This window comes from Mustela lutreola, chromosome 8 (genome assembly GCF_030435805.1).
Source record: "Mustela lutreola isolate mMusLut2 chromosome 8, mMusLut2.pri, whole genome shotgun sequence".
Classification (NCBI taxonomy): domain Eukaryota; kingdom Metazoa; phylum Chordata; class Mammalia; order Carnivora; family Mustelidae; genus Mustela; species Mustela lutreola.
In genome coordinates, this window is record NC_081297.1 from 145,482,004 (window position 1) to 145,509,530 (window position 27,527).

General features: G+C 54.0%; 1 protein-coding gene across 1 annotated transcript in view; it reads right to left on the bottom strand.

The window, feature by feature from the left end:
* Positions 1-12,478: 12,478 nt before the first annotated feature.
* The window catches only part of ARFGAP3 (ADP ribosylation factor GTPase activating protein 3), a 45,966-nt gene continuing 30,917 nt past the window's right edge, over positions 12,479-27,527 (bottom strand). Inside the window, exons 12-16 of the mRNA XM_059187174.1 lie at positions 26,810-26,941; positions 21,946-22,069; positions 21,210-21,300; positions 14,862-14,983; positions 12,479-13,573 (exon numbers count right to left, since the gene is read on the bottom strand). Coding sequence (XP_059043157.1) covers positions 13,556-13,573; positions 14,862-14,983; positions 21,210-21,300; positions 21,946-22,069; positions 26,810-26,941 — 487 coding nt within the window. The 3' untranslated portion in view covers positions 12,479-13,555. The remainder of the gene's footprint in view (positions 13,574-14,861; positions 14,984-21,209; positions 21,301-21,945; positions 22,070-26,809; positions 26,942-27,527) is intronic.

The following is a 27,527-nucleotide window of genomic DNA, read 5'->3' on the forward strand; positions in this document are numbered from 1 at the left end:
ACGGCCCTCTGGGAGTTCAGGTCACATCTGGGCTCCGAGGCTGGGGATGGCTCCCCAGGAGATAGCCTGCAGTGTGTCCCCAAGGCCACAGTGTGGCCACTATACCTGCCGCACATCCCCCTTCTGGGGGTGTGTCAGGCCAGCAGAGTCCTGAGCCTTTCCAGCGGCATTTGAGTTTGGAGAGGGTTTCTTTAAGCTCTGCAGCAGCATTTATTTTTACTTTTATTTTTAATTTTATTTATTTATTAGAAAGAGAGAGAGGGGGGGTGCCTGGGTGGCTCAGTGGGTTAAGCCACTGCTTTCAGCTCAGGTCATGATCCCAGGGTCCTGGGATTGAGTCCCACATCGGGCTCTCTGCTCAGCAGGGAGCCTGCTTCCTCCTCTTTCTCTCTGCCTGCCTCTCTGCCTACATGTAATATCTCTCTGTCAAATAAATAAATAAAATCTTTAAAAAAAAAAAAAAAAAAAAGAAAGAGAGAGAGAGAGAATGAGCGCAAGCAGGGGTGGGAGGGGCAGAGGGAGAGGGAGAAGCCGACCCCCCTGAGCAGGGAGCCTGATGTGGGGCTCGATCCCAGGACCCTGGGATCAGACCTGAGCTGAAAGCAGAGGCTTAACCAACTGAGCCTCCGGACGTCCCTCTGCCACAACATTCAGATACAGCTAATAATTTGTGTCATTGAGTAATCCTCGGCCCCTTAGACAAAAGGAAGAGTATCAGTTTCCCAGTGGAGCCAGATGGCCAGGGTGCTTCCATGGTCCCGGCTTCATGGCTGAGGGACTGTGGGCAAGTCAGCCCACTTCATCCGGGAATCCAGACAAAAGTGCCTGCCTCCAACACTCACGTTCACACGAGTGTGGAAGTAAGAGGTGCCTCAAACCGTGCGTTGCACGCAGGAATGGCGTCTTTGCTAAATGCTAGCTGAAATTACTATTATTTTGGTTTTGCTGGAGCAGATTGGGAAAGAACCAAACTGTCTGCGACTGAGCTATTTCCAGTCTCTCTTCTCTCTTCTAGAAGTTCCCACAGCTTGTCTTTACATGAAAATTGTGATATCTACACAGTCAGGCAAAACAAGACTACTTCTAAAAAATGTCATGCTTGCAAGTCATTTGAAATTGGGGAAATGGCTTTTACGGGAATTAACAGTGTCAGGAAGGGAAAAAAAAAGGAGCACATCCGGTGTTTCCAGAGTTCCCGCGCAAGGCTTACACCTGACTGTGGAAATCCAGTCCTGAAATAGGGGGGCATTCCAGCAAGCTAGAAAGACACATCGTCACTTGATTCAATTTTTTTTTAAAGATTTTATGTATTTATTTGACAGACAGAGATCACAAGTAGGCAGAGAGGCAGACAGAAAGAGAGAGGGGGGAAGCAGGCTCCCTGCTGAGCAGAGAGCCTGATGCGGGGCTCCATCCCAGAACCCTGGGATCATGACCTGAGCTGAAGGCAGAGGCTTTAACCCACTGAGCTACCCAGGTGCCCCTGGATTCAATTTGTTTTGATTCTTATCTTTCCCCATCTCCCTCCCCACCAAAGCAAGGCAAGGAGGGCTCTGTTGCGTCATGGAAAAATGGAAAGACCTTTGTGCATGACCTCTCATTCCAGTTGTATTTGGTGCTCCCTCAAGACCGAGGTCAGTATGACTTTTCCTCTGTTGAAACAAAGGGGGTGGTTCATACACGCAGCACACACACACACACGCTTTCTCCCGAGCCTGGGTTCTCGGTGACACTCAGAAGCCATCAAGCACTTCTCGCTCATCTGCAAACTGTCAGAGGCCAAGAACTGAGACGCCAGTGGTTTCGTCCAAAAGACAAGAGTGTCTACTAGTCCCCTCACGTGGTCTTCCTTCCCATTCCACCCAGTACGTAGTTGACATTCTGGGACCTCCAACCACGTATTTGCATTAAGGAATTCTGCAAGCCGCATGTCATACTTCCTGGACATGACACCTGACAGTCTGTCTTGGGGTGTATGCATGTCCTCAGGTCCCCGTGGCAAAACAGCATGCGCAGGGCACGTAAGCAACAGAAATTTATGTCCCCCAGTTCTGAAGGTCAGAAGTCCAAGACTAAGGTGGCTTCTTCTGAGGCCTCCTCTCTCATTGGCTTGTAGACGGCCGCCTTCTCCTTGACCTTTGGGTGCATCTGAAGACCCTATGTGCAAACACGATCACGCTCAGAGGTACCAGGGTTTAGGATTTCAACTTCCGAATTTGGGTGGGGTCACAATTGAGCTACAGAGTTTTTCTACCTTCTCAGATCAGTTTCTCTTTTTCTGCTAGAAGGAAGGGAGCGTTGCCTGGTGTCTCTCTAGAGTTTGGACATCTCCTCTGCCTTTGGCATCAAAATTAATCAATTTTGTAGTAGAAACAAGGATTTTTTTTTTTTTTTTGCTTGTTCCAGAAATCACACTAGGCTATGGCTTTACGGGAAGAAGCCATGGTGCCGTCTTCAAAAACAAGCCACCAGCTCTCCTATCCTAACTGGCAGAGTTGCATCCCTACCGCAGTGGGGGGCAGGGTCTGATTAAATCAGTCTATTTCCCATTGTCATCCTTCCAGCTCCTTCCACCTCCGGCTGCTCTGGGGAAGCATTGCACCTGCGGGTTTGCTGCCCGGGGCACGCAGTTCATTGTCTGGTTTTCCAGCCTTCTCCTGCTTCCGTGTTCATGCTCACCCTGTTGTTTGGAGTTCTAGAATCCCTATGTTTCATTGCAGCCCCACATTTATGACTGAGGGAGTCACATGGAGCCATGGATTCCGGCTCTGAGTTGGAGGGCTATAATGCAATATTATAGTGATAAAGAAAACTCAGATTTCACACATGCAAACTCTAACAGGCAAATGACATGCAAATGCATCTGGCTGAGGTGAACCGGCCAGGACAGTCCTTGGGGCTCCCGTGCTATGATTATTTTTTTTTAATAAAAGATTTTATTTATTTATTTGACAGAGAGAGATCACAAGTAGACAGAGAGGCAGGCAGAGAGAGAGAGAGAGAGGGAAGCAGGCTCCCCGATGAGCAGAGAGCCCCATGCAGGACTTGATCCCAGGACCCTGAGATCATGACTCGAGCCGAAGGCAGCGGCTTAACCCACTGAACCACCCAGGCGCCCCCCCGTGCTATGATTATCGAGGGCAATGATTATTAAGAACACAGGAAGATGTCTGCGAAGTATCGTTATCAACTTCGCATCACACATTGGTGAATTTATATCACAAAATGTTTGTTGCTTTTTTCTCTACGAGGGTGAACTCCCTAGAGGACCCCTGGATAGACGACTAGGGGTCTGCCCAGATTGTTGAATCGCCTTGCTCTAGGGGCTGGAGACCAGATCCGCTGTGGTTTCTCCACCTTGGGAGTCTCACGATTTTGCAAGGAGGCATGTGGCTCCGGAAAAAAGTTTGTAAAGATGAGGCAGGGGTGCTTCGGGGCCAGGCAGGCCTTGGCAGCCAGAGACGGGGGCTCTGAGCTGGGCTCCTCCATTTACTAACTGTTCTACCCCATATGGTCTAACAGCCTTGGTTCCTTCCTTCACCTGCGTCTTGAGGGTGAGAATATCTCATGGGGTTTCAAAGTCCCTGCACAGAGTAGATGCTCAGGCAATGTGCCCCCTCCCTCTGGAGGGCACCCACCACTCTGCTGCCCTGAACCCTCCCCCTTCATCCCAGAGCACCCCTACCCAACAGCGTGGGCCCATGGGAGCCCCAGTTCTTCTCCTCCTCCTCCTTCTTCTTCTTAAGATTTTATTTATTTATATGACGGAGAGAAAGAAGCAGAGCATGAATGGGAGGAAGGGGCAGAGGGAGAAGGAGACAGACTCCCTGCTGAGTGCAGAGCTCTAGGCAGGCTCCATCCCAGGACCCCAACATCACACACAACCGAGCCCAAGTCCGATGCCTAACCTACTGAGCTACCCAGGCACTCTGGGAGCTGAGACACCACCCTCAGGTCACTTTTGATTGGTTGGGGGGCGGGTTCCAACTGGATGAAAGCCAATCAGAGTCCTTTCCTGGAAGTCCTTGCCAGCCCGGAACCAGGAGGGCTGGCGCAGAGGGCGACGCCTGGCGGCAAGTCCAGGAGTTGCAGGCCAGGGGCTCCTGCGGTTCAAGGAAGCAGTCCGGGGGGAGGGACCGGGGCAGGGGAGAAACTCTGGGAGAAGGTGCCGCCCACGCGGGAGCGCTGGCGTCTGGCTATTTCTGAGGCCCGTATAGCCATCTGTGCTCTCCCAGCTTCAGATTCGCTCCCCAGCCCCTCCACGGGGTCTGGGGGGACCCCCACGGCAGACTCCGCTCTCATTCACCCCCCTGGGAGGCCACCCTCGGCCTCTGCCCCAATCTTCCCCCACACAGTTTGCGTGGATAAAGTCGGTTTTCTGGGAGATTCAGCGGGTGACAGGCCACCGTGCAAGGACTCCCATGTCGTTCCCTGTCGCCCCCTGCCGCCACCCCCACCCCCACCAGCACACACCGCTGTCCCAGGCCCTCTCCCCCACTGCCCCCAAACCCTCCTCTTTGCACAAAGCACCAAAGCCAGCCTGAGTCGCCCACGGGGACCACCCAAGGTTCTGCAAACAGGAACCTAGCTTCTTTATTCACCTGACGCCCAACCCTGGAGGAATTGGGGTTCTCCACCCAGAGAGGCTGTGCAGTGTTCCCCCGGGAACCATAGCTGGGGCCTGCGCTTTCTGCTGAGCCTGGCAGGACAGGTGGCTGTGGCAGGGGGGAGCCAGGCCTCGCAGTCCATTTCATGGGAGTCTTGGCTCCTGTGCCCTGGTGGCTTGGGCCCTCCCTTGGCTCCTGAAAGGCAAGTCGCAGGGTGAGGCCTCCTGGGTAATGCCCAGCGTCGCACAAGGAGTGGAACAAGGTGGCGTGCCCTCCTCCTACCCCTGGGAAGCCCTCTTTGTCCCTGACTTTGTCTTCTGCCTGCCAGGGCCTTGGAGGACTCAGCAGGTGGTGCCCAGGTGGCCCGTGGCCAAGCTGGCTCGGTGGGAATAGACTCAGGTTGAGATGTCTGATGGGACCAGGCTGCGGTGCCCACCTTAGGGCCTCCAGGGACCACTAATGCCACAGCCCTGACATGCGGCTTTGTTCTTGAACAGCTCTCTTTCTTAAATGAGTCTCATTGACAGAGGAAGCTAGGAGTGGGGTGGCCTCTGGGTCTTTGGTGAAGTCCCCAGGTTCCTACAGGACACGTCTCTCTAAACTGCTGTCCCCTGGCCACCTCCGGCCAAGCAAGCTTCTCCATCACCCTTTGGGGCTAGCCACAGGTTTCTCTGGTCTGAGAGAAATTCAGGGATCTCAGGCACTGTCCCAACACTAGCCATGTCCCTGCCGAGAGCTGTTGGGCATTGGGCCCCTGGGACACAACTTCGTGACTTCGTGACTCTGAGTCCCCAGGCCTTCCTGGTGGTCTGTCATTAGTGTACCTCTGAGCCCTGTCGTCTGGGGCCTTTTTGGTGACTTGGTTCTTAAGGTAACCACAGCCTCCCCTCCTGGCCCTCTACTCCCCTGAGCATGTTCTGCCTCTGAGACCTGCCCGAGGGCCGATCAGAGGCTCCGAGCCTTGGCCGGTGGGGCTGACTGGGCGGGCAGCTTGACAAGGGCCTGAATTGCGGACCGGAGCATGTCCGCTGCCCATCTACCCACAGTCTGCTCGTGTCTGACTTCAGATGTGGTGTTGTTCTGGCTTCCACTCAGCACACGACTTTATAAGAAAGTTTCTTGAACTGCCTTGACCAAATGACTTCACACAGCCCTGAGCCAGAGGGGCATTTATGCAAAACCCACAAAACTCAAACCTTGCGACACACCATGGGGAGCGCCCTGAGAAGGCACGCACACAGGCATATTCTCTGCAAAATTCGAGGAAGTGAGACATTCCTATCGCAATCGGTCAATCCCACCGTCTTTTTCCACACTTGACCCCACCTGCCTCTGCAGCTCTCCCTGGGTGTGGGCATCGGGTGAGCTTTGGGGTGGGCAAAAGTATGTTGATACCCAGCTACAGAGAAGCGGAGTCTGGGTGTCTACGGTTTGGGTTGGGTGGGATGCATTTGTGTGGTTTGTACTCACCGCTCTGGCCCCCCAGGTGCAGCCACACAAATGGTGTCCCATGGTGACGGCATCCCCCAGGCCAGGCCCAGAAGACATACGGGGAACGGGGGAGGCATGTGGCACTCCCAGCGGTGTGTAATGTACAGTGTTCAACGAAGCTTGAAACATACAGAGCCACAGGCCAGTTGGAGGAATATTCTCCCAAACACCAGGAGGTCAAAGCATATGCAGGGAACTAAACGGTCACCAACGCGTGGTCAAAACTATCAATAATAAAATAATAATAATAATAATACCTTCAATCGACCATGCTGGAATCAGGCTGAATTAGCATTCTGTTCTGTCTATTAAAAATGATATTTCAAGATGGTCATTTTACAAAGAGGTGATCAGAGAGTATATAGGTCAAAAAAAAGTATCATAGAGATGCATTGGGCACCTCTGGTGAAACCGTGTTAAGTTTTTGGATCTTATCATTATTTCTTTACTCTTAATATTCACTTCAGTACCTCATCTGGCATTCACGGTTTTGCATCTTTTTCTCTCAGAAAGAGGCATCCAGACAGTCCGTGTAGTGTCGGGCTGTGCCCTTCCTGTAGTTGCCAAGGGTTCCTTAGGGATGCCGGCGGGGGCGGGGGGCCCTCCTGGGTCAGGTGGGGTCTCGCTCCATCTTGTCAAATGTCACAGGGAGGGTCTGCTCCAGCTCACTGCCCAGTGGCTGGATTATATCCAAGATCCAGGTCAGTCCTGCCCCGGAGTTAAGAAGCCCCAAGTGGTCCCAAATGTCACCAGACTTAACCCTCTTCTTGTTCTCCGACTGTTTCTCTTGCTGGAATCCCGTGCTTGTTTAAGAGATGCAGTACTGTTTCCTATCTCGCTGAGGATTCTTTTTTTTTTTCCCCAAGATTTTATTTATTTATTTGACAGTGAAAGACACAGTGAGAGAGGGAACACAGGCAGGGGGAGCTGAAGAGAGGGAAGCAGGCTTCCTGCTGAGCAAGGAGCCCGATGCGGGGCTCGATCCCAGGACCCTGAGATCAGGACCTGAGCTGAAGGCAGAGGCTTCACGACTGAGCCACCCAGGCACCCCTCTCTGAGGATTCTAATTATATTAAAAATTTTTTAATCTCCTGCAGCATCACCTCCTTCCACATCTTCCTGTTTATGACTGTGTTCATTCTTCACTTTATGTACATCCCCAAAGCGTCTGGTGACCCTCAGCGTCCGCCCATACTTAAGGAGGGGGCACCGGCACGTCCTGTTTGCACTCTGGGCCCCTGCCCGGGGTGCATGCGCGTGGGAGTTACTGTAAGGTAGACCAGATGGACCGTTCTATTGGGAGAACTGCTGATGCCAGTATTTTGGGGTCTTTTCTCTTGGGGGGCTCAGATTACCAGAGAAGGATGTTACAATGTCTTGCCTAGAGAGCAGCAATCCGGGGGCCAAGGGGAAGACCAGGGGTTTTATGGAAGGTAAAATGGCCCTCACAGATGCCCATGCCTTAATCCCTGGAATTTATGAATATGTTTTTTTTTTTTAAGATTTTATTTATTTGTTTGAGAGAGAGAGAGCAAGCATGAGTGGGGGAGGGGGAAGCTGAAGGAGAAGCAGACTCCCTGCTGAATAGGGAGCCCAAGGCAGGGCTCAATCCCAGGACCCCTGAGCGGAAGGCAGACCCTTAACCTTAACCCTTAAGGCACCCGCAGAATTTGTGACTATGTCATAAAAACAAAAGGAGCTTTGCAGGTATAATGAAGGATTGTGGCCTGCTGCTGGCTCTGCCATGGGGAGGTTCCAGCTGTGGAGGGCGACAGGAAAGCCGGCAGGAAAGCAAGACTTTGGTCCCAAAGCTGCAGTGAGGTTCCAAGAATGAGACTCCCCGCTGAGCCCGCAGCCAGGAAGGCAGGCCCTCCCCGCCCCAGGCAGGTCTCAGGCCGCCTCCCACCTCCCTCTGACTTTTTCAGGGGACCAAAAGATGTCACTTGGGCAGAAGAATTACTTTGAGCTGGAGGCAAATGAGAATCGAGAGTCGACAGAGGCAGAAAGATGCCGCCCCGGAGCTTCCTTTATCTGCCTAAAAGCAGAAACTTTGGGGGCGCCTGGGTGGCTCAGTGGGTTAAAGCCTCTGCCTTCGGCTCAGGTCATGATCTCAGGGTCCTCGGATCAGGCCCCGCATGGTGGGGGGGAGTCTCTGCTCAGCAGGGAGCCTGCTCCCCCCCCTCTCTGCCTGCCTCTCTGCCTACTTGTGATCTCTGTCTGTCAAATAAATAAAATTTTAAAAAATTAAAAAATTTAAAAAAAAAAAAGAAAAAGAAACTTTGGAAACCTGGGATGGCCATGAGTCCCCTCTCAGGGGACATTTTGTATCAGGAAGGAAACAGAAAGTCAGCTCCCAGATGCACCTGCACCAACGGACCTTCGTCCTGGAGGTCCCCGGGGACCTTTACCAGTTCACAATCTCTGGCCCTTGGAAGCCCAAATCCCTGTTTGGTTGTCCTGCCCCTTCTCCAGGGATGCACTCACGTCTGGTGGGAGCCCTGTGGGAGCCCAAGGCCCACCCGCTCCGAGGAGATGCTCGCTGTGGGGCCTGCTACGTGCTCGCGCATCGCGCACGCGCCGGTACACTTCTGGTTGGTTTCCTCCCGGCGGTCCGACGTCCGACGTTGGTCTTCTATTCCGGCCTCCCAGCCAGAGAGCCTGGGAGCGTGGAAGGAAAAAGAACTTCCTTCACTACACTTAGCACACTGACGCCAGAGAGGAGGCCTCAGAGCCATGTTTGGGCCTCCCAGACCCTCCCCTCCAAAGCCCGAGGGACCTGAGGGGTGAGCAGGACAGAGGTCCGCACGGTGCCTGCATTCGGGGGGCAGGACCAGGCTTGGGGAGCCCGCTGGGGCGCTGCGTGATGGTGACCCGGTGTACCCGAGGGCACGGAGCAGGCACTGTGGGGAGTGAGCGGGGCTGCTGGAGCCCTTGCAAAGGGAGGCCCCTTGGCCCCACTCATGACCTGGGCACGCGTGGACCCGCTCCTTGCCTCAGTCGCTTCCTCTGTGGGGCGGTGTGTGGTGCCTACCCGCCTGCAGGGGCCTCGCCCATCCCCCCCAGCTGTGGGCCTTGCAGGGGACCCCCGAGGGGAGCGCAGGCATTTCTTGGTTTCTGCCTGGTTTGAAGGATGAAGTGATTAGATCATTATCACCTGTCACAGACTCCTTGCCTCCAGCACGGCTCTGAGGGCTCCTTCAGGTGGCTCCTGGGGAAGGGCCCGGAGGAGGGTCAAACTCAGAGCAGAAAGGAGCCAGGAGGGTCTCAGCTGGGAAGACGGGAGCCACGTGAGGTTCCAGGGCCACTCCGCAGGGCCTGGGAGGCTGCGGAGGGCTGGAGGAGGGGGTGGGTGGCTGCAGTGACCTCCAGGTCAGCTGTGGACCTGGGGCTGGGGACGCTCCGGAAGGAGGCTCTGCAGACCCACGGGCTGCCTGTGCGTAGAGGGTGGGAGCCATGGCGGGAGGCCCGAGCAGCTGGCAGGTGATGCCTGCATTCCTAGGGTTCCAGGGAAGGGTGTCCTGGGGGTTCCACAAGAACATCCAGAGCCTAACTTGAATGCCTGGCAGTATTGGCCTGAGGTGGAGCCCCATGTGCCCGGCAAACCCACGCCTTCCCTAAGCACGGCCGGGGCTGTGTGCAGCTGCCGGGGGCACGCCCCGAGGGACGCCAGGCCCCTCAGCTGTGGTGTGTGGTGCAGATGTAGGTGCGGCTGGCCAGGCCGCGGGAGAGTCAGAGGGGGCCAGGGAGGAACTGGGGCTTAGGAGACTGAGGTCATGTCTTTTGCAGGTGCCGGGACAGAGAATCAGGGCTTCGGGGCACAGCTGGGATACTCACCTGGGCCACCCCTGAAAATCCAGCTCGGGGGCTGCGGCCAGGTCCAAGAGCGGCACCAGCAGAGGGAGGGGGAGGGAGATCAGGCGCTGGAAGCCTGTTTGCAAAACCAGCCTGTGTGGCCAGAGTCCGCTGGAGTCCGCTCCCGTGCCAGCCCTGCCTCCGCCCGTCTGTCCATCCATCCATCTACGCCAGGCTGCTCTTACTTTAGGTGAGATGAATGAGCCGGGCAAGCAGAACGACAGGAACTACAGACAGAAGACAAAGGACCGAGAGTGGAAGGAAGGGAGAAGGCGAGTGAGCCTTTGTACACGGATCCCACGGCAGAGCAAACACGCGCAGCTGAGCCGGCGACTGCAGAGCGCGGCAGGGCGGCTGGGGGAGGGCAGCTCGGCCCTGCGTCCCAAGTGCTGGAGCAGCTGCCCTGACACTGGGAGGCCACAGTCACCCCAGGTCCCACACCCGATGCCAGCGTGCCTGTGTCCTCATCTTGCCCCAGTGGCACGGTCCGCCATGTGCCCTGTGCCTTGGGAGCCGGATGTGAGCAGGAAGAGGGCTGGAACACACCAGAATGGGGGGGGGTGGTGGTGGCAGCAATGGCCTGAAGCTCCCATATGGAGTCTTGTCTCCTGTCATCCTGCACATCACCCTCGGGGGCGGGGGGCCGGACAAAATTCCTCCATTCGAGATACGGGCCAGGCACCGTTCTGGCCAGGCGGGAGTCAGGGACCGGGCTGGAGCCGCAGCCTGCCCTCGGGAAGCCTGTGTTCTAAGGACAATGCCAGTGCTCTGGAAACACACAGACGAGAGAGGGAGGTCTGGAAAAGGACGGGGATCAGGGTCATGGAGGGGACTTTAGAGAAGACTGCTCCTGGGGAAGGAGACTGGAAGAGAAGGTCCTGGGGCAGGAGAAAGGGACACAGTGGGTTAGCAGGGGGAGTGCAGGGGGAGGGTGAGGACCCCAGCCTGTGCTCTGGGGCGGCGGGGCCAGGGAGCAGACCCCCGGCAGCAGGCTCTGGGTGCGCGAGACTCTGGGTGCGCCTTGGGGTGGTGCTGCTGGATTCCTGCGAGGGGCGGGGGTCACATCGGACCGCCAGGTTTCCAGGCTGAGCACCTAGAAGGGTAGGAAGGGCACAGTGGGCAGGGCAGGGGTACAGGGCTTACTCCTGAGAGCTAGCAGGGGCAGCAGGGGGGGGGGGGCTGAGCCCAGAGGCCATGAGAGCTCAGACTGCCTCCTCTTCCTCCTGGGGGCCTGGTGGTGCGAGGTAAAAGCCCGGGGAAGCCCTCTCCCCACTACACCCCCTCTCCCCACTACACCGGCTACACTTCCCAACCGCACTTCAAGGTGATCAAAAAATTCTGCATTTCCAAGGAGAATTTGTTCTGCTCAAGGCTGTGAAAATAAGCCCCGCCCCCCTGACTTTCTCAATTTCTCAGAAACATCATCTGGTCCTTACTGGCTTTGTTCCCAAGAACTGCAGCACAACAAACACCTTTTTTGAAAGTACCTCACTTTGCTCTTCAGCCCAGCCTGGGCCGGTTTCCACCAGACCCACCAAGTGGGGTAGCACCATTTCCTTCAATCCATAGGTCCAAAACATGTTTTGTTAGAACAATTATTAACTAATATCCTTACTATATACGAAGCATTCACACGGATACTGAAACCGAATACACACCACGGCCCCGGATAAACAGGTCAGGACCACAAACACAAGTCATGTGCGTGTGAACATGAACCCACAGACACTGGGGGGAAGGGTGAGCCCCACAGCCAAAGGCACTGAGAGGTCTCCTCTGAACACCTGTGACAGTTGGGCCATCAAACCAGGTATAGGAAAGCCCAGAAAGGATGCCCAGGTCAGGCTGGGGATGCGGCCCCTCGAGGCCTTTCCTTGGAAGCAAGTTCAGGGATGGGGAAACTGCCAGGCCACGTGGGCGGCACCCCCCTCCCCCAGAGATGGAATGAGCCAGGCCTCAGCTTGGAGTAGGGCTAACCCAGGGTGGGGATTTTTTAAGAGACACTGTTGTGGACTGTACTGTGTCCCCCCAAAATTTGTATGTCCAAGCCGTAATTCCCAGAGTGAGTGTATTTGGAGGTGGGTCTTTAAGGAGGTCCTTAAGGTTAAGAGAGGTGAGGCCCAGATTGTAGAGGGCTGGTGCCCCTGGGAGAGGAGAGGCTGCTGGAGGACAAAGCGGCGGCAGCCTTCTGGGAGCCAGGGGGAGAGACCTCTCCAGAAACCACCCCCGATGCCACCTTGATCTTGGGACTTCCGGTGGGACCTCCAGCGGGGTGAGAAACTCCAGATGCTCTGTTGAGTGCCCCAGGACTGTGTCACCTTGTCACAGCAGCTCCTTGGGCGTGGAGGAGGCCACAGTGCGCGTCCTCACTTTCAACAAGGACAACCCGCCTGCCACCGCCTGGGTGACAACATGACAACCAACATCCACTAGGAACAGGTGCGTCCGTAGTTACGTCACGATTCAAATGTGCACTCACGTTATTCCAGGAGCCCTGAGTTACCAGATTCGTTACAAAAGTTTTTGTAAAAAAGAAAAAAACAGGCGACACAATCTGCTGCAAGGGTTTATTATGTTGAGTCTACAAATTTGATCTTTTAAGAAAAATTCACAAAATATTCAGTGGAAACCACATTTCTGGTTCATCAAATTTCAAATATATTTTACTGTGCTGAACAATATATTCTAATGCTGTCTAAAACACAGCCAAATTATTTGTCTTTATTCATTTATACACATTCTGTAATTTTTTGAAAACCAAGATTAAGATAAAAATATTAACAAAACTACCCAGTTACAACTACTCTTCTCCCATATACTGAAATCTTTTCTGTGGGTCTCTCTTCTTCGTTTTGAATTCTGTGAGCTCTCTGTTTGTAAACACTCAGGGAATTCTCACCTCCAAGGTCCCATCGGTTCAAACAACACCATGTGGAAAGACTGATTCCCTTGGCAATGCAGAAGCTTAGGTTTGTTAAAAGTACTCACTGAAAATTATTTTTTAATTTATAAATCATACAAAATAAACATTTACAAAGGGACAGACGACTTTCAACATTATTTTGAAACCCCCTTAATATGCGTAAATATAAATGGAGCAATCTGTCAAATTAGACATTTTTGGTCTTTTGTTTTTATTCTTTGCTTCCTTCTGAAGGAAATGCATGCTGTGAATTTTGTTTCTCCAGGTCCCTGGAGCATCAGCGGCTCGTGGGGCCCTCAGCCCATAGGTCACTCAGCACCGAGACCCTCGACACCCCCTGACCCCCACAAGGAAGGCTCTGTCCTCGGAGTGGGGAGAAGCCCTGGTCTCCAGGCCCTCCGGCTGCTGGAACTAGATTCCACAAAAATCAAGCAAGGATCTGCACGCCTCTGCCCAACTGCGGGGCGTGTGCAGGAGGAAATGCACAATAGAAATTACGATAAAGCTTCTACTACATCAAAAATGAGAATTTCTCCAAAGAAATGCTAAAAATCAGTAATGCATATATACCATGTGACAAAGTAGCAAAACAATCTGCTGGTCCCAGCTGCGGTCTGCGATGTGGTCACTGGGTCACAGAGGGAGGAGTTTCCCTGGGGAACAGGTATCAGCCGAGGGGGTATTAGGAGCCATAGCGATCCTGCCGGGAGAGAACCGAGAGGAGGGCGGATTCGCACTGGGCGTCCCGGCCGGGAGCACACTACTCAGCATGGCTGGCTCCCGTTCCCCCACCCGCCACAGTAACTGGAAGCTTCGTGGCCGTGGCTTCCTGAGCCACAAGAGCACCCTTCCCCCAGCCTCTGACTCGCATCTGCGGCTCCGCGCTGTGGGGGTGTGGGGGGAGAATCTGGGGGGTGAGCCCCTGGGAGGCAGGTGTCAGGGGAGGGAGGCAGGAGCCCCCACTGGAGCCTGAACCCTGAAATGCTGGCTCAGCCAAGCCGTCTCCCATGGAAGCCACTCGGCCTTGCACGTCTGCTTTTGCAGCCAGGAAATGACGCTATGGGGGGTGACCTAGACCATGCGGATGACCTTCCACAAGCTATAGATGTCACCTGCTTGGAAGGACTGGCATGGGCTCAGCGGACCTCAGGGACATGAAAGATCCTGGGGATTCTGACCCACGGTTATAAGGGCAGTGAGAAGAGCAGGCGGCTCGGGGCTGAGGGGACGTTCCCTGTGGGGCCATCCCCACCCTCCACCCTGGGAAGCCCCTCCAGAAGCACCAGGGCCACATCCATTAGGTGCTGCTGCCCCTGGTCAGGTTTTTATGTTACTAATAGCATCCGGGGGGGGGGACTCCTGGGGGGCTCAGTGGGTTAAGCGTCTGCCTTTGGCTCGGATCATGATCTCAGGCTGCTGGAATTGAGTCCCACATCGGGCTCTCTGCTCAGCGGGGCATCTGCTTCTCCCTCTGCCCCTCCCCCCTGCTTGGGCACACACGTGCACTCTCTCTGTGTCAAATAAATAAAATCTTAAAAACAAAAATGTAGGAAATGCTTGTAACAAAACATCATAGAAAGTGTCAAATCATATATACAATATAATCCTATTGGAATTTTAAAAGGATATGGATGGGAATCTGAAACTAACATGAAATATACTAAAGCATTAACAGAAGTTTTCCTCATGAGGGATCATAGGTCATTTTTATTTCCCTCTTACTATTTCTCTGTCTCAGTATAGGAAAGAAGTCAGTCAGGATCACGACAACCCCTGTAACCGTTCCCCGAGGGTCACCAACTAGAAAATGTAAACAAGAATAAAACGACAATTTCTGGTGTTCACGACTGCCTGCGTCACTCTGTCGCACACCTATCAGTCAAGACTATGTGATCGAATCTGCCGGCAGTTGAAGAGTGGTCCAAATCTCCCTTTCGAAGCTTTGAGCCACCACCCCGCTCCACTCCCGTCACCCCAGCGTCACCAACCTGAATGGAAGTCATGACTCCGTTAGCAAAGACCGAGAGCTTCCCAGCAACGGACCTCACTCCCTGCTTGAACTGGGCCATGTCGGGCGCCGTGGGTAGCACGTTTGCGAGGCTGTAGTTCCCTGCACACAGAGCAGATCCCACTGTCACTCCACAGCTGCGACAGACAGCACGGCCACTGCCCGGGGCCCTCGATGACCTCAGGAACGTGGGGTCCCCTCCCCTCCCACTGCCCACGAGCAACGCCTGTGGTTATGGGCGAGGAAGCCTGTGCTGGGGTCAGGACTTGGTGCCAGCCTCACCACGAACCAGCTACAAGACGCCACATGAGAGGAGATGCAGTGCTGGGCCTTGCGGCCAACAGGGGTTCAAAGCTGGCCCTGCACTTTGAAGCTGTGTGTCTGTGGAGAGCTTCCTCAGCGTCTCTGGGTTCCTGGTCCCCCCCGCCCCCCCGAAGGTGTTCAACACCAGATCCGACAGGTAAGTACTCGGTAAAGGGCAGACGGGCAGACATCTCTACTTCGCACGTGCTCAGCACCCCTTCCCCCTGTTTCTGTGCAAGCCCCCCTCCTTCCTCCAGGGAGCCCCCGGGACTCCGGTCAGAGGGGTGGGCATGGGACCCAGGCCTGGCCAATCAGAGCCTTCCTGGGCCTTGTGTATCTCCAAGGGAGAGGAACTGTCCACTTGCTCCGGGGTCAAGGGTCAGGCTCCAGCGTGGGGGCCAAGGCTCTGTTGCAGCCACCAGATCCCTGTCTTGCCAAGTGTGGGGGTGGGAGAGGAAGCATGCCACAGGGCAGGAGGAAGGGAGGGTCCCCAGGGAAGCCAGAGCCTAAGTGTCTCCCTGAGGCTGTTCTGAGACTCTGAGCTGGAGCCCGGCTCGCTGGGTAGAGCCAGACGCCCTGCCTTCCTTCCCGAGGCCGCCGCGGCTGGGTTTCTCGGCATCCACGATGGGTGCCCGACACAAGCAGAGGCGCGTTTCCACCGACGCAGGTGGAGAGCGTCAGTGTTATCACGACAAGGGGTGCGAACCCAAGCTGACAAGCAGGCTCTCGTGGCGGACCTTTGTCACGGAGGTGTGACGAGGAGCGGGAGGGGCTCGGGGGCCCCAACCCTGCAGGACCTCTGGGGAGCCACGCCCAGCGGCCCCGCACTGCCACGCGCACCCACCTGCCCTTTCAGCAACAGAAGCCAGTCCCCTTCCCAAGAACACATGAAAGGGACGAGTGTATCCTTCTGCATGGACGCTGCCAGGAAGGGACGCTGTGTTAACCCACAGCACGGCTCCCGTGTCCACCCTGCAGGGAGGGGCCTTTGCTGTAACAGAGTGGAGGCCCAGCCCAGCCACTGGATCTCAGGTTCAAATCCCAGCTCAGCCACTAAAGCTGGGTCTTTAGAGCCAATAAGGAGCCAGCGTGAGATCCTGAGTACACAGGGCCAGGGTTCCAGCCGCGCCACCACCCAGTGAGGCCCAGGGGGCTGGGTGGGTCTGGAGCAGGGGTTGGCAGTGGGGACAGCAGGAGCGTGTCCACCTACAGTTTCCAACTGGAGAAATGTGTGAGGAGGCGAGCGCAGCTAAGGCAGACGCTCCGGGCTATGACCCCTCCCCGACCACGTGCAGCCCGCAAGGGGCCCTGACATGACACCAGCTTCCCAGCGTCACTACCCCCCTTCCCCAGTTCTAACCCCACAACAAGGTGTGTCCAGGAGACAGAGTTCTGGTCACTGGTGTGACCAGAACTGAAGGGCCTTACAGGGCTGGGGCCTGGTGTTTCCTCGCCCTCTTCCTCCTTCCTGCTGCCTGGGATGCAGGTGTGATGCCTGGGGCTCGAGCAGCCATCATTGGCGTGAGGTGAAGTACAACGTGGAGGTCGTGAGCAGTAAGGAGGAAAAGCGCCTGGCTCCGTGGCATCTGGGAACATCATGCACATCCTGAACTGTCCCCCAGAATCACACGAGAGAGAGAAACAAACTCGGATCTGATTCAGCCTCTATTAACATGCACCTTCCTTCCTTCAACCTCACTAACGAGCTAAGCCCCGGGGAACGTAAGCAGCCTGCTAACTCCCAGAGCAGCTGCCAGGTCCCCGGCAAGGAGGCGCCTTCCCACCCTCCGCCCGCGGCCCTAGGCTCGACTGGAGGTCCGCTGTGGGTGTGAAGCCTCCTTCCTCCGCAGCATCTGGGTGCCGTGTCCCCACTGAGGGCTGAAGCACCGGCTAAGAGCTCGGCCGCACACGGGGCTCCAGGAAATGACAGCCCGAGCTGCTTCCTCAGGAAGAGGCTCCCCGACCCGGGGTCTAGGTCACGTGCCCTATCGCTGCTACTCGTTGAGGCGGACAATCCACTGACAACAGGAAGAGAGCGTGGCCACAGTCAGAGCCTGTCTTGGCATTTCTGCTGCGGAGCCCAAGTCCGTGGCAGGGAGGGATGCGTCTGAGTGTCCCCAGGAGGCTTCTGGATCAACTGGCTGTTGGGGGGGTGGGCAGTTGCTGGCAAAGAGAGAAATGATGGATGATTGACTCCCAGGATTCTGGCTCAAGCCATGGGGAAGATGGCAAGAGGGAAAGAGGCCCTGGAGGGTCCAGGCCCGGGCAGAGGCCATCAGTGTGGAGGCCCCAACGTCGGGTCCGCAAGGCCAGGGACACCAGCGAACACTTGCCCGTGCCCACCGTGGGTCGGCAGGGGTCTGCCTGGCACAGCTGCTCGAGATGCAGGCCTGGGGGTGACCCTCGACACAAGCTTCCAGAAGCCTCACAGCAGAGCAGGCGCAGGCATGCACTGGCTCTCACAGCTCGGGCGGGGAGGGCAGCCCGTCACTGCTGCCCCGCGCAGGCCCCGCGACCTCACAGCTGTCGCAAAATCTGTTCCGAGCTGTGCTGGAAGGGGCGCTAACACCATGGCGGGGGCCTGGGGCTGTGCCCCACGGCCCTAGAGCACTCATGTGCTCCGTAGACCCCAGGGCCTTTCTCTGCGCCCAGCATGCAGAGACGAGGTCGGACAGGTCCTATCCCAGGTGGGCTCCGGCTGCAGAGGGGGAGAGGGTCCTCGGAAGGCCTGGCTCCGGGGAGTGCACAGGGCGGTGCGCGCCACTCCGGGAAGGGCAGACGGGAGCCAGGCACCAGCTGGCGCTCGGCGGCGGAGCTGCACGCCAGCCAGGGGCAGGACTGGACCCCCCTGTGACCAGGGTGAACTCTGAAAACCCAGCGGGAGGCGGGGACAAGCGGGAGGGCAGCTCTGTAGGGCAGGAGCGGGAGGAGCGCAGGGCAGTTCCCGGCTCCTCAAACAGTAAGGCTGCCGTGAAACATCACGTACCCATTTCCCTGAAACAGAGACGAATGGAGAGAAAGGAGGCCCGCGGTGACAGGAGTGCCGAGTTTCGGAAGGAACAGAGGGCTGCGGGGGCACCGTTTGCGACCAGCCCAGCAGCCCCATAGACGTCACCAACACCCCAGTCTGCCACCGAATCTGGGCTGGCAAGGCCACCACACATCTATGACGCAGGGCACACACGGTCACCCACGGACCAGACAGAACCACCAATGCTCAAAGATCTGCAGGCCCTGAAGAGGCCGCGTGCCCGGGCTCAGGGCCTGAGTGAAGAGGAAAGGGTGGGTAGCTGAGGCGCCCCGAGGGGACAGGAGCAAACACGCAACCTGAAGGGCGCACCGAGCCAGCGTGTAAGAACCACCTCGAGGGGAGAGGCTTCTGCCCGGAGCCACTTCTGCTCCAGGGCTGCTCCCAAAGGGGCCTCCGCGGTCCTTCCACGCACTTAGGGGCCGCCATGCAAGTCCGCACGGTTGATGGCAGTCCCACGTCCCCCAGCTGACCCTGCTCTGGGGTGTGACCACGGGGACCGACACTGGGCCAGACGGGCTGTGGGTGCGTGCGGCTGTTTCTCATCTGGCCCTTTCAAGACCCTGAAAGGGAAACACCCTCAGTCAACATCAGGACTCTTGGGTTAACCACATCCCCAGGAAGCATTTTACTCACCAGGAGGCCTTTCAGATCCGGACCTGTCCCCCCCACCACAAAGAAATTATAAAGGTTTATCAGGATCTACTCGATGACACTGATATGTCATAGACGGGAAAGCTTCCAACGTAAGCAACACAGAATAGTCTCAGAACAGTCTCTTAAACCAGCTTTTGCTGTTTGCTGAAACCCACTCCAAATAAGAAGTAAATATTTAATAAGAGCTGTTCAATGCCCTTGCATTTGGGCCAGTTCCTGAAGGCAACTTTTCAGACGGGCCTGATGGAAGAGCCACAGTGAGGGTGGCCATGGTCGGAGCCGTGCGCTTGGTCGGAGGGGAGAGGGCGGGGGGCCGGGGAGAGGAGGCACCCTCTGTGGGCATGCCAGGGGGCACCTTCACCTTGACCGTGAGTTCCCAGGGATGGAGTCTGGGACCCACACAAGGCCCAAACAATTAAAGGGCCTTTGTTCTCTGAAAGGGGACAGGAAAGTAAACACAGGCCGACCACGATTTTCCTTCAACAATTGGAAAGGCTGTTTTCATCTGATCTCCAAATATTTTTTTTGCTTTTTTTTTTTTTTCTCCTAACAAACAATGTTTCAGGACAAAACTTCCAACAACTTGAATTACAAAAACACACACAGCTGGGTGGGGGGCGATTTTCAACAGGTCAGGTTCTCCGGGCTGATCTGACTCCTACTAGGGCTGTGAGGTGACCCAGAACAGGCCCACGGTGGGGGGCCGTGCGTGGGGCTGTGGAGAGCATCCCCTCCCGGGGGGTGCAGGGCCAGCACCCCTCTGCTGGGGCAGGCCGAGAAGGAAGTTGCCTGGACAAGAGGCCAGGACGCTGAGAGCCTTGAGGTGAGAACACACGTCCGGGAGCCACCCCTGCCCCCACCCGGACTCAGTGTAGAAAACAGCTCAGAAAGGGGCCTGCGGAGAGCCCCCACCCCACTGTGTGAGGCCGAGGTGCAGCATCGAGCACCCCCACCCGTCCCTGGGGTCGGTGGACTCTCCAGGCTGGGGCGCTCCTTCCCACAGCAGCCGGCAACCCGGCGCGCTCACTGTGCTCCGAGGGCCGCGGGATCCTCTGACATCCCCGCACCCCATCTCTGAAGGTCCCAGGCACTCGGGTCGGCCCTATGACCTTCTCTCTTGAGGCCGTTTCAACTGGACTCAGAAAACAGCCGTTGTTGGTGGCTGCCCACGCCGGTCAGCTGTGCCCGCGGGCAGCCCCTCCAGGGCCGGGAGCGAGGGAGAGCAGGTGGTCCTGGAGCTGGGAGACCCCCTCCCCTTGGGCTCCCCTGCTGAGCGAGTTCCTGAAATGACCCCAGAGGACACTGCTCCTTGACCCTTAGCTGTGACACAGGAGGGAACATAGCCGTCCCCTAGCCCTGCGGCCTGGCTGAGGCTGGGGGCGGGATCCAACACGGCTCAAGAACCCAGAGGCACAAGTGGAGAGTGGCAGGGCTCTGGGTGTCCATGGTGGGCCCGGGCTCTGAGGGGCCCTCTCTGCGGCTCCCAGACTCTCCTCAAGGGGGTCTGGACCCTAAGAGGGTTGGGGAGACAGCAAGTTCCTCTCCAGCTGTCTGTTCCCAAGGCCACATTCTGCCTTCCCTGGAAGACGGAGCCTTGTGCAGTCCCCTTTCTATCTGCTTATGCCTCCCTCGGGCCCCGCGCCAGACCCCCACGTGACTGAAGCCTCAGTGTCACCTTGTGAGGAACATACTACCCAGCCACTTCACAGAGGAGAATTGGAGGCTATAAGTGCTATGAAAGGCTCAAGGTCTTAGGCAGGGAGTGACCAGTGACGCTAGGAGCCCAGAGCTGCCCCCCTGCAAGGCCGCGATACCACACATCAGACACCACGTTCCCAATGGACTAGGAGACACTGTTTTAGGAAGATTTGCCAGGCAACCTAGGGGATGCTGGTGAAATGTTGTGACCCAGTTTCCTGATACACAAAGCCTGGAATAACAGTAATTTCTGCTCTAACTCACAGAGGAGGAAAAGCATCATATAACAGTTGCTGATAATCTTGGAAAAGTACAAAGTTTGGGGCACCTGGGTGGCTCAGTCATTAAGCATCTGCCTTCGGCTCAGGTCACGACCCCAGGGTCCTGGAATCGAGCCCTGCATTGGGCTCCCTACTTGGTGGGAAACCTGCTTCTCCCTCTACCACTGCCCCCTGCTTGTGTCCCTCTCTGGCTGTCTCTCTCCTCTCAGTCAAACAAATAAAATCCTCAAAAAAAAAGAAAGAGTGAAAGAAAAGTATGAAGTTCTGTGCATAGAAACTGCATTGGTGCCGTGGACACAGCAGCCACCAAGCTTGTGAGCTGCTCCCCCCCGCCCCCCACAAACTGTCCCACACCCCGTACCTGCCGGCTGCTTCTGCTGCTCGTCGAACAGATCGGCTGAGCTTATGGAGGAACTCGCCGAAAGCCTCTCCAGCCGAGCCCTGGTCTCATACTGGAGAAGACAAGGAATAGGAAACGTTAGGTTCCAAAGACCGTGAGCAATTATGCAAAAACCATCAGCTCAGAGCCGACATATGAGCACTGCTGAGTACGAGGGGAAAGCGGAGAGCCAGGAGGACACGTCAGTCAGTGACGTGCCCCGCCCAGAGCTCGGAGCAGGTGCGCCTACGTTAGAACAAAGCCTCAGGGCCCCCTTGTTGCCGTAAGATCCCTCTGCTTGGCGAGACTCCTTAAGATGCAACAACCTGAAGGTAAGTATATCTACCCTCCAAAAACATGTCTACTTTCTTTAACTTCATTAATAATAATTTAAAAATTAAGTAAATTACATCTGCATTGAAAATTGCTGGAAATTTATTCCAAAGATAGGAAATGGATGTCTGTTCAAAATACTGAGAAAGGAATTAGAGAAACATGAGACCTGGTCCCTACCTGCCAGCTGTGCATCCAGCTGGGGCTGCCTGGGGGAGTGGTCAGAAAGACCTGGGTTCCAGTCCTAATGCCAGCTCCCAGGGGCAGCGGCCTCTCGCAGCCCGAGTCCACCTCGTTCTGCGCCTATCACCTCTTGCCCTGACCCTCATGTCTCTGCTCGCTTCCTGCTCTGCGGGGCCCACATGCAAACTCTCCGGACACTTACATCAGCTTGGGCTTGTCTTCCGAAGTACATATCTGATGATATGGCTTTGACATTCCCGAACTTCTTCTGAGCCTCATCTGTATTTCCAACTGGCTCATAGTCTGGCTTACGGCGAGCAGTAGATCTACAATGAACAATGGCCAAAACAGGAGTGATGTCAGCAAGACAAGGGAATAGAAATTTTTTGCCATCATCACCCCCTATAGAACACCAATTTTGGCCATCGTCCACAGGCAAGAATGCCTTCATGGGTGTGCAGGAGAGCAGCAGACAGGTCCCAGCACACTGCTGGAGCAAATAATCCAAGATCAGACCCACTGAAGAGGGTAAGAGGAACAGTTTTGCTTTGCCTGGGTCACCACCTGCCCCCGCCCCCCACTGAAACAGCTTAGCACCACTGGAGATCCACTTGGCCCACAGTATCTCCCACAGTGGGAGGTGGGAGGGTGGTAAGTGGGTGCCTGATTTCCCAGCTGTGGGGGGCACTGCACAGGAGGCCGCTTCTTTCCCACCCTACCCGGAACACTGAGGTGATCTGCATGGCTTAGGGGCTGGGAGATGCCAGAAGCACAGCAGTACTCATCAGAGGCTGCGTGATGGACAATAGAGGGTATGTGCTATGGTGGGTGCTGTGAAGTGTGTAGGACTGATGAATCATGAACCTGTATCCCTGAAACCAATAATATATTATATGCTAATTTAATTTAAAAAAAAAAAAAAAAGGAAAGGTCTGTGAAAGCTTCAGAATCCCTAGCATGTCTGCTGCTGAAGGCATCTGTCACCCCAAGCCAATCAGTAGAGACAGAAGGGGGTGACGCTTCTTCAAATGCAAAGACAGCAATGCAAGACCCCAAGGAGCATGAAAAATCGAGGAAATGAGATGCCACAGAAGGGACGCAATAATTCTCCAATAACTGACCCCAAGGAATTGCCCGACAGATTTCAAAGTAATTTTTTTTTTAAGATTTTATTTATTTATTTGACAGAGAGAGAGATCACAAGTAGGCAGAGAGTCAAGCAGAGAGAGAAGGGGAAGCAGGTTCCCCGCTCATTGAGATCAAGACCTGAGCCGAAGGCAGTGGCTTAATCCACTGAGCCACCCAGGCACCCCTCAAAGTAATTATTTTAAGAAAGTTCAGCAACCTACAAGAACACATCCAACTCGACAAAATCAGGAAAACAGTACACCAGCAAAACTAGCAGTTCAACATGGAGACAGAATCATAAAACTGAATCAGACAGAAACTCTGGAGCTGAGAAATCCAACAGTGGACGTCAGTGGCAGACTTAACCCAGCAGAAGAAAGAATTTGTGAACTCGAAGACAGGTCATTTAAAATTACCCCGGTAGGAGAAAAAAGAAAAAAGAATGAAAAGGGGAAGAAAACCTATGTGAATTATGGGACACCATATGAAAAAAATGTACGTATTATGGGGAAAGCGATAATACAATATGAGAGAATCAACTCCATCAAGAGAAGAGAGGAGAAAAGGGCAAAAGCTTATTTAAAGAAATAATGACTATATACTTCTCAAATCTGAAGACGTGGGAATTCAGGTACATAACGCTCAAAGTCCCCAAAGGGATTCAATCCAAAGAGATCTTCACTAAGATACATTTTAATAAAACTGTCAAAAATCAAAGACAAAAAGAGAGAACGATAAATCCCACATGACTCCAATGGAATCTAAAAGCAAAAAGAATAAACAAACAAAAGGCAGATTCAGAACTAAAACCAAAACAAACCAAAAAACCCCACAAAAAACAAATAGAAAAAAAGAATTAAAACCACAGAGAACAAATGACGATAACCCGACAGAAGGCCTAAGAGGGGGTGAGCGAAGCGGGTGAAAGGGAGATGCAGGTCTCCAGTTTCAAAATGCGTAAGTCACGGGAATAAAAAGCAGAGCATGAGGAAAAGAAAATTTTTGAAAGCTGCGAGAAAAAAAACTCTTCACGTACAATGGAATCCCTGTAGGGCCCCCAGCAGACTTTTCGGCAGAAAGCCAGCAGGCCAGGGGACAGTGGGACAACATACCCCAAGTGCGGGAACACCAACAAGACAGGGCGCCCTGCCGGCCACCAGACTGGCATCACAGAAATGCCGAAAGGAGCGGTGCGAGCTGCACTGATGAATGGTAACTAACAACATACGAACGTGAACGGAGGGGCACCTGGGTGGCACAGGGGGTTGAGTGTCTGACTCATGATTTCGGCTCAGGTCATGATCTTGGGGTCGTGGGGTCAAGCCCCATGTCAGGCTCCACACCCAGCGGGGTGTCTGATAGAGACTGTCTCCCTCTCCCTCTGCTCCTCCCTGCCTCAAAATAAATAATAAAATAAAATAAAAATAAAATACAAAAACTGTAACAGGAGACAAAGGTCATTATGTAATAAGAAAGAGGTCAATTCGTCAGGAGGATGTAATAACTGTAAGCACAGAGGGGCTCCCCTAAATTGATGACACAAATACTAACAGATCTGAGGGGACAAAGAGCCCTGCGATCACGGCAGAAGACATCAGATCCCCACTTTCAGTAGTGGACACATCACTCAGACAGAAGATCAAGAAAAATTGGACTTGAACAATACCATAGACCAAATGGACAAACGGGCATGTCCCAGACGTTCCATCTAATAGCAGCAGAACGCAGATTTTCAAGCACACACACAGAACATTCTCCAGGAAAAATCATTTATCAGGTCACAAAACACATTTACATCATATGCTAGATCTTCCCAAGTCAAGACTGAAGTCCTATTAAGTGTCTTGCAACCATAATGGTTGGCAGTAGAAATCAACAACCAGAGGAAACCTGGAAAATTCACAAGTTAACAACACACTCCTGGACAACCAGCGGGGCAAAGAAGAAATCAAAAGGGCAATGAAAATCTCTTGAAACAAATGACAATGGAAACACAACGCACCAGAAAGTATGAAACACAGCAAAAGCAGTTCCAAGCAGTTAGTGTACGGCCAACGAGTATCTGAAAAGATGCTCCACGTCACTCATCGTCAGGGAAATGCAAATCAGAACCACAAGTGAGACGCCCGCTCACGCGTGCTCGGCTGGCAATTACCAGAAGAGCCGCGTACGGATGGGAAGTGGAGAAAAGGAAGCCCTGTGCGCTGCTGGTGGGAATGAATGTGAATTAGCACAGACGCCCGCGCCGCACTGAAACAGGACCACTTAACCCGGCAATCCCGCCTCTGGGCGTTGAGCGAAGCAAACAACGTCCGGACCTCGAGATCTCTGCCCTCCCAAGTTCACTGCAGCGTCGTTCACGGTGGCCGAGACCCGGAAACAGTCTAAGTGTCTGTTGACGGATGAACGGGCACGAAAATACGTACTCAATGGAACACTACTCGGCCATTAAAAAAAGGGAATCCTGCCATTTGGGACAACATGGATGAACCTGGAGGACATTGTGCTAAGTGAAATAAATATTATAAGAGAAAGAAAAATACTGTACAATTTCATTTCTATGTGGAACCTAAAATTTAAAAAAAAGTCGGGGCACCTGGGTGGCTCCATTGGTTTAGTGTCTGCCTTTGGCTTGGGTCATGACTTTGGGGTCCTGGGACTGAATCCCACCTAGGGCTTCCTGCTCAGTGGGGAATCTGCTTCTCTCTCTGCCCTTCCTCTTCCACCCCTGCCTGCTTGTGCTCTCTCTCTTTCTCTCAAATAAATAAAATATTTTTTAAAAAAGTCAAACTCGGGGCGCCTGGGTGGCTCAGTGGGTTAAAGCCTCTGCCTTTAGCTTGGGTCATGATCTCAGGGTCCTGGGATCGAGCCTCACATCAGGCTCTCTGCTCAGAGGGGAGCCTGCTTCCCCCGCCCCCCCTCTGCCTACTTGTGATCTCTGTCTGTCAAATAAATAAATGTCAAACTCACAGAAACAGAGTAGAACAGTGTTTCCCATGGGCTGGAGGTAGGGGAAATGGGCAGATATTCAAAGACTTCAAACTTGCATTTACAAGAGAATACGTTCTGGGGATGTGAAGCACAGGACCGGGCTGCAGTAAATAATACTGTTGTATGTACTCGGGATTCGCTGAAAGTATGGATCCTAATGTGTTCTCAGCACATAAAATGAAAACAAACAAAAAAATCCAGACCAAATAGGTTAAACTAATTTGAGGTGAGGCAAATGCATTTCTCATTTATAATGCATATCAATGCCATTTTATTTTTAAAAAGCTGACAGTGGTCATTTTGTAAAAGGATTCCAGACCACTTTAAAAAGTCTGAAAATTCTAATAAAAACATGAATAAATATCCAAAGCACCCAACATCTGAAGGAATTTTCCTATTTAAACAGCCCAGTCATCTCACTCGTCGGCACCACAGAGCCATCAGTAAACACCGAGCACGTGGTAATGAACGTTAGCTGTGACCCCACATCACGCGGGACACCAAAGGAGAATCCTCCTGTCACCCAGCACACGCCCAGGCTGCACCTCTTGTCCAACCCTCGTCATGTCTCCTTGTACTCTCAACAGCAACCTGGTTTGGACAGGAGGGTAAAAAGTGTTTCATTCATAATCACGAACAACTAGAGATGGTCCTTCGGCAGGTGAACAGAGAAATGACTCAACAGAGAAGAGGAAGACACACAACATCACGACCAGAGTCTCAAATGCACTAGGAAAAGAAAAAAAAAAGCCTGTCTACAAGGCCAGTTACTGTATGATTCCATTTATAGGACATTCTGGAAAGGCAAGACCGCAGTGGTAGAAAAGAGACCAGGATGCAAAGAATATTCTTGCGATTGTTGAATAAAATCATTGACTAATTTTTAGAGAATTTCCCTAGAGATGTGTGGCCTCACGAGTTCCACTCCCTCTGCTTTGTGTTCGTACCTGTCTGAATAGCCTGTGGTCTTCAGGATGGCGTCAGCATCTTTGATGGTCTCTTTTCTCCAGTAGGAGTCTGAACTGTCTTCCCAGCTAGAAAAAGAGCTGCTTCGGAACTCCACTGGCTCGTCCAAGTACCTGTATGTAACAGAGTGGCAGTGACTTGGGAGACCTTCCTGGTGTCGTCCACACTGTACTTCCTGGTCCTTGAATGTGGGAGTGGCCACGGGACTAGAGCTGACCACTGAGACAGGAGCAGGTATGAGGAGAGCCATTTCCCAGGCCTCTGAAGTGCCCAGTGCCCCCTTCCCACGCCCCACGGAAGACAAGGTGGTGTTTTCCAGGTGCTATAGCCTCAGGCAGGAGAAGACTCCATCCATCAGGAAAACCAAGGTGCCACCCAAAGGCCAGGTAATCTGGACAACCACCTGTACCCTCAGCTGAACGAGAAGTAAACCACCATCGTGTCAGCCTTTAAGATGGGGGATGGTTGTCACTGCAGCAAAACCTAGCCCATCCGCTAGCACACGACAGCTCTGAGTGTCTTTACCCACAGGAGGCGACTTATTTTGCTCTCTTTGCTTCTAGTTCTACCTAATTAGGTAGTCACAACAAAAATCCCACCAAAGCACTAGGACCTTGTTGGCACTCCCTGCTGTCGTAGCTCCCGTGGAAGCCATCAGTCCCAACAACTCCCCATCACTTCAGGTAAGGGATGCTCCCC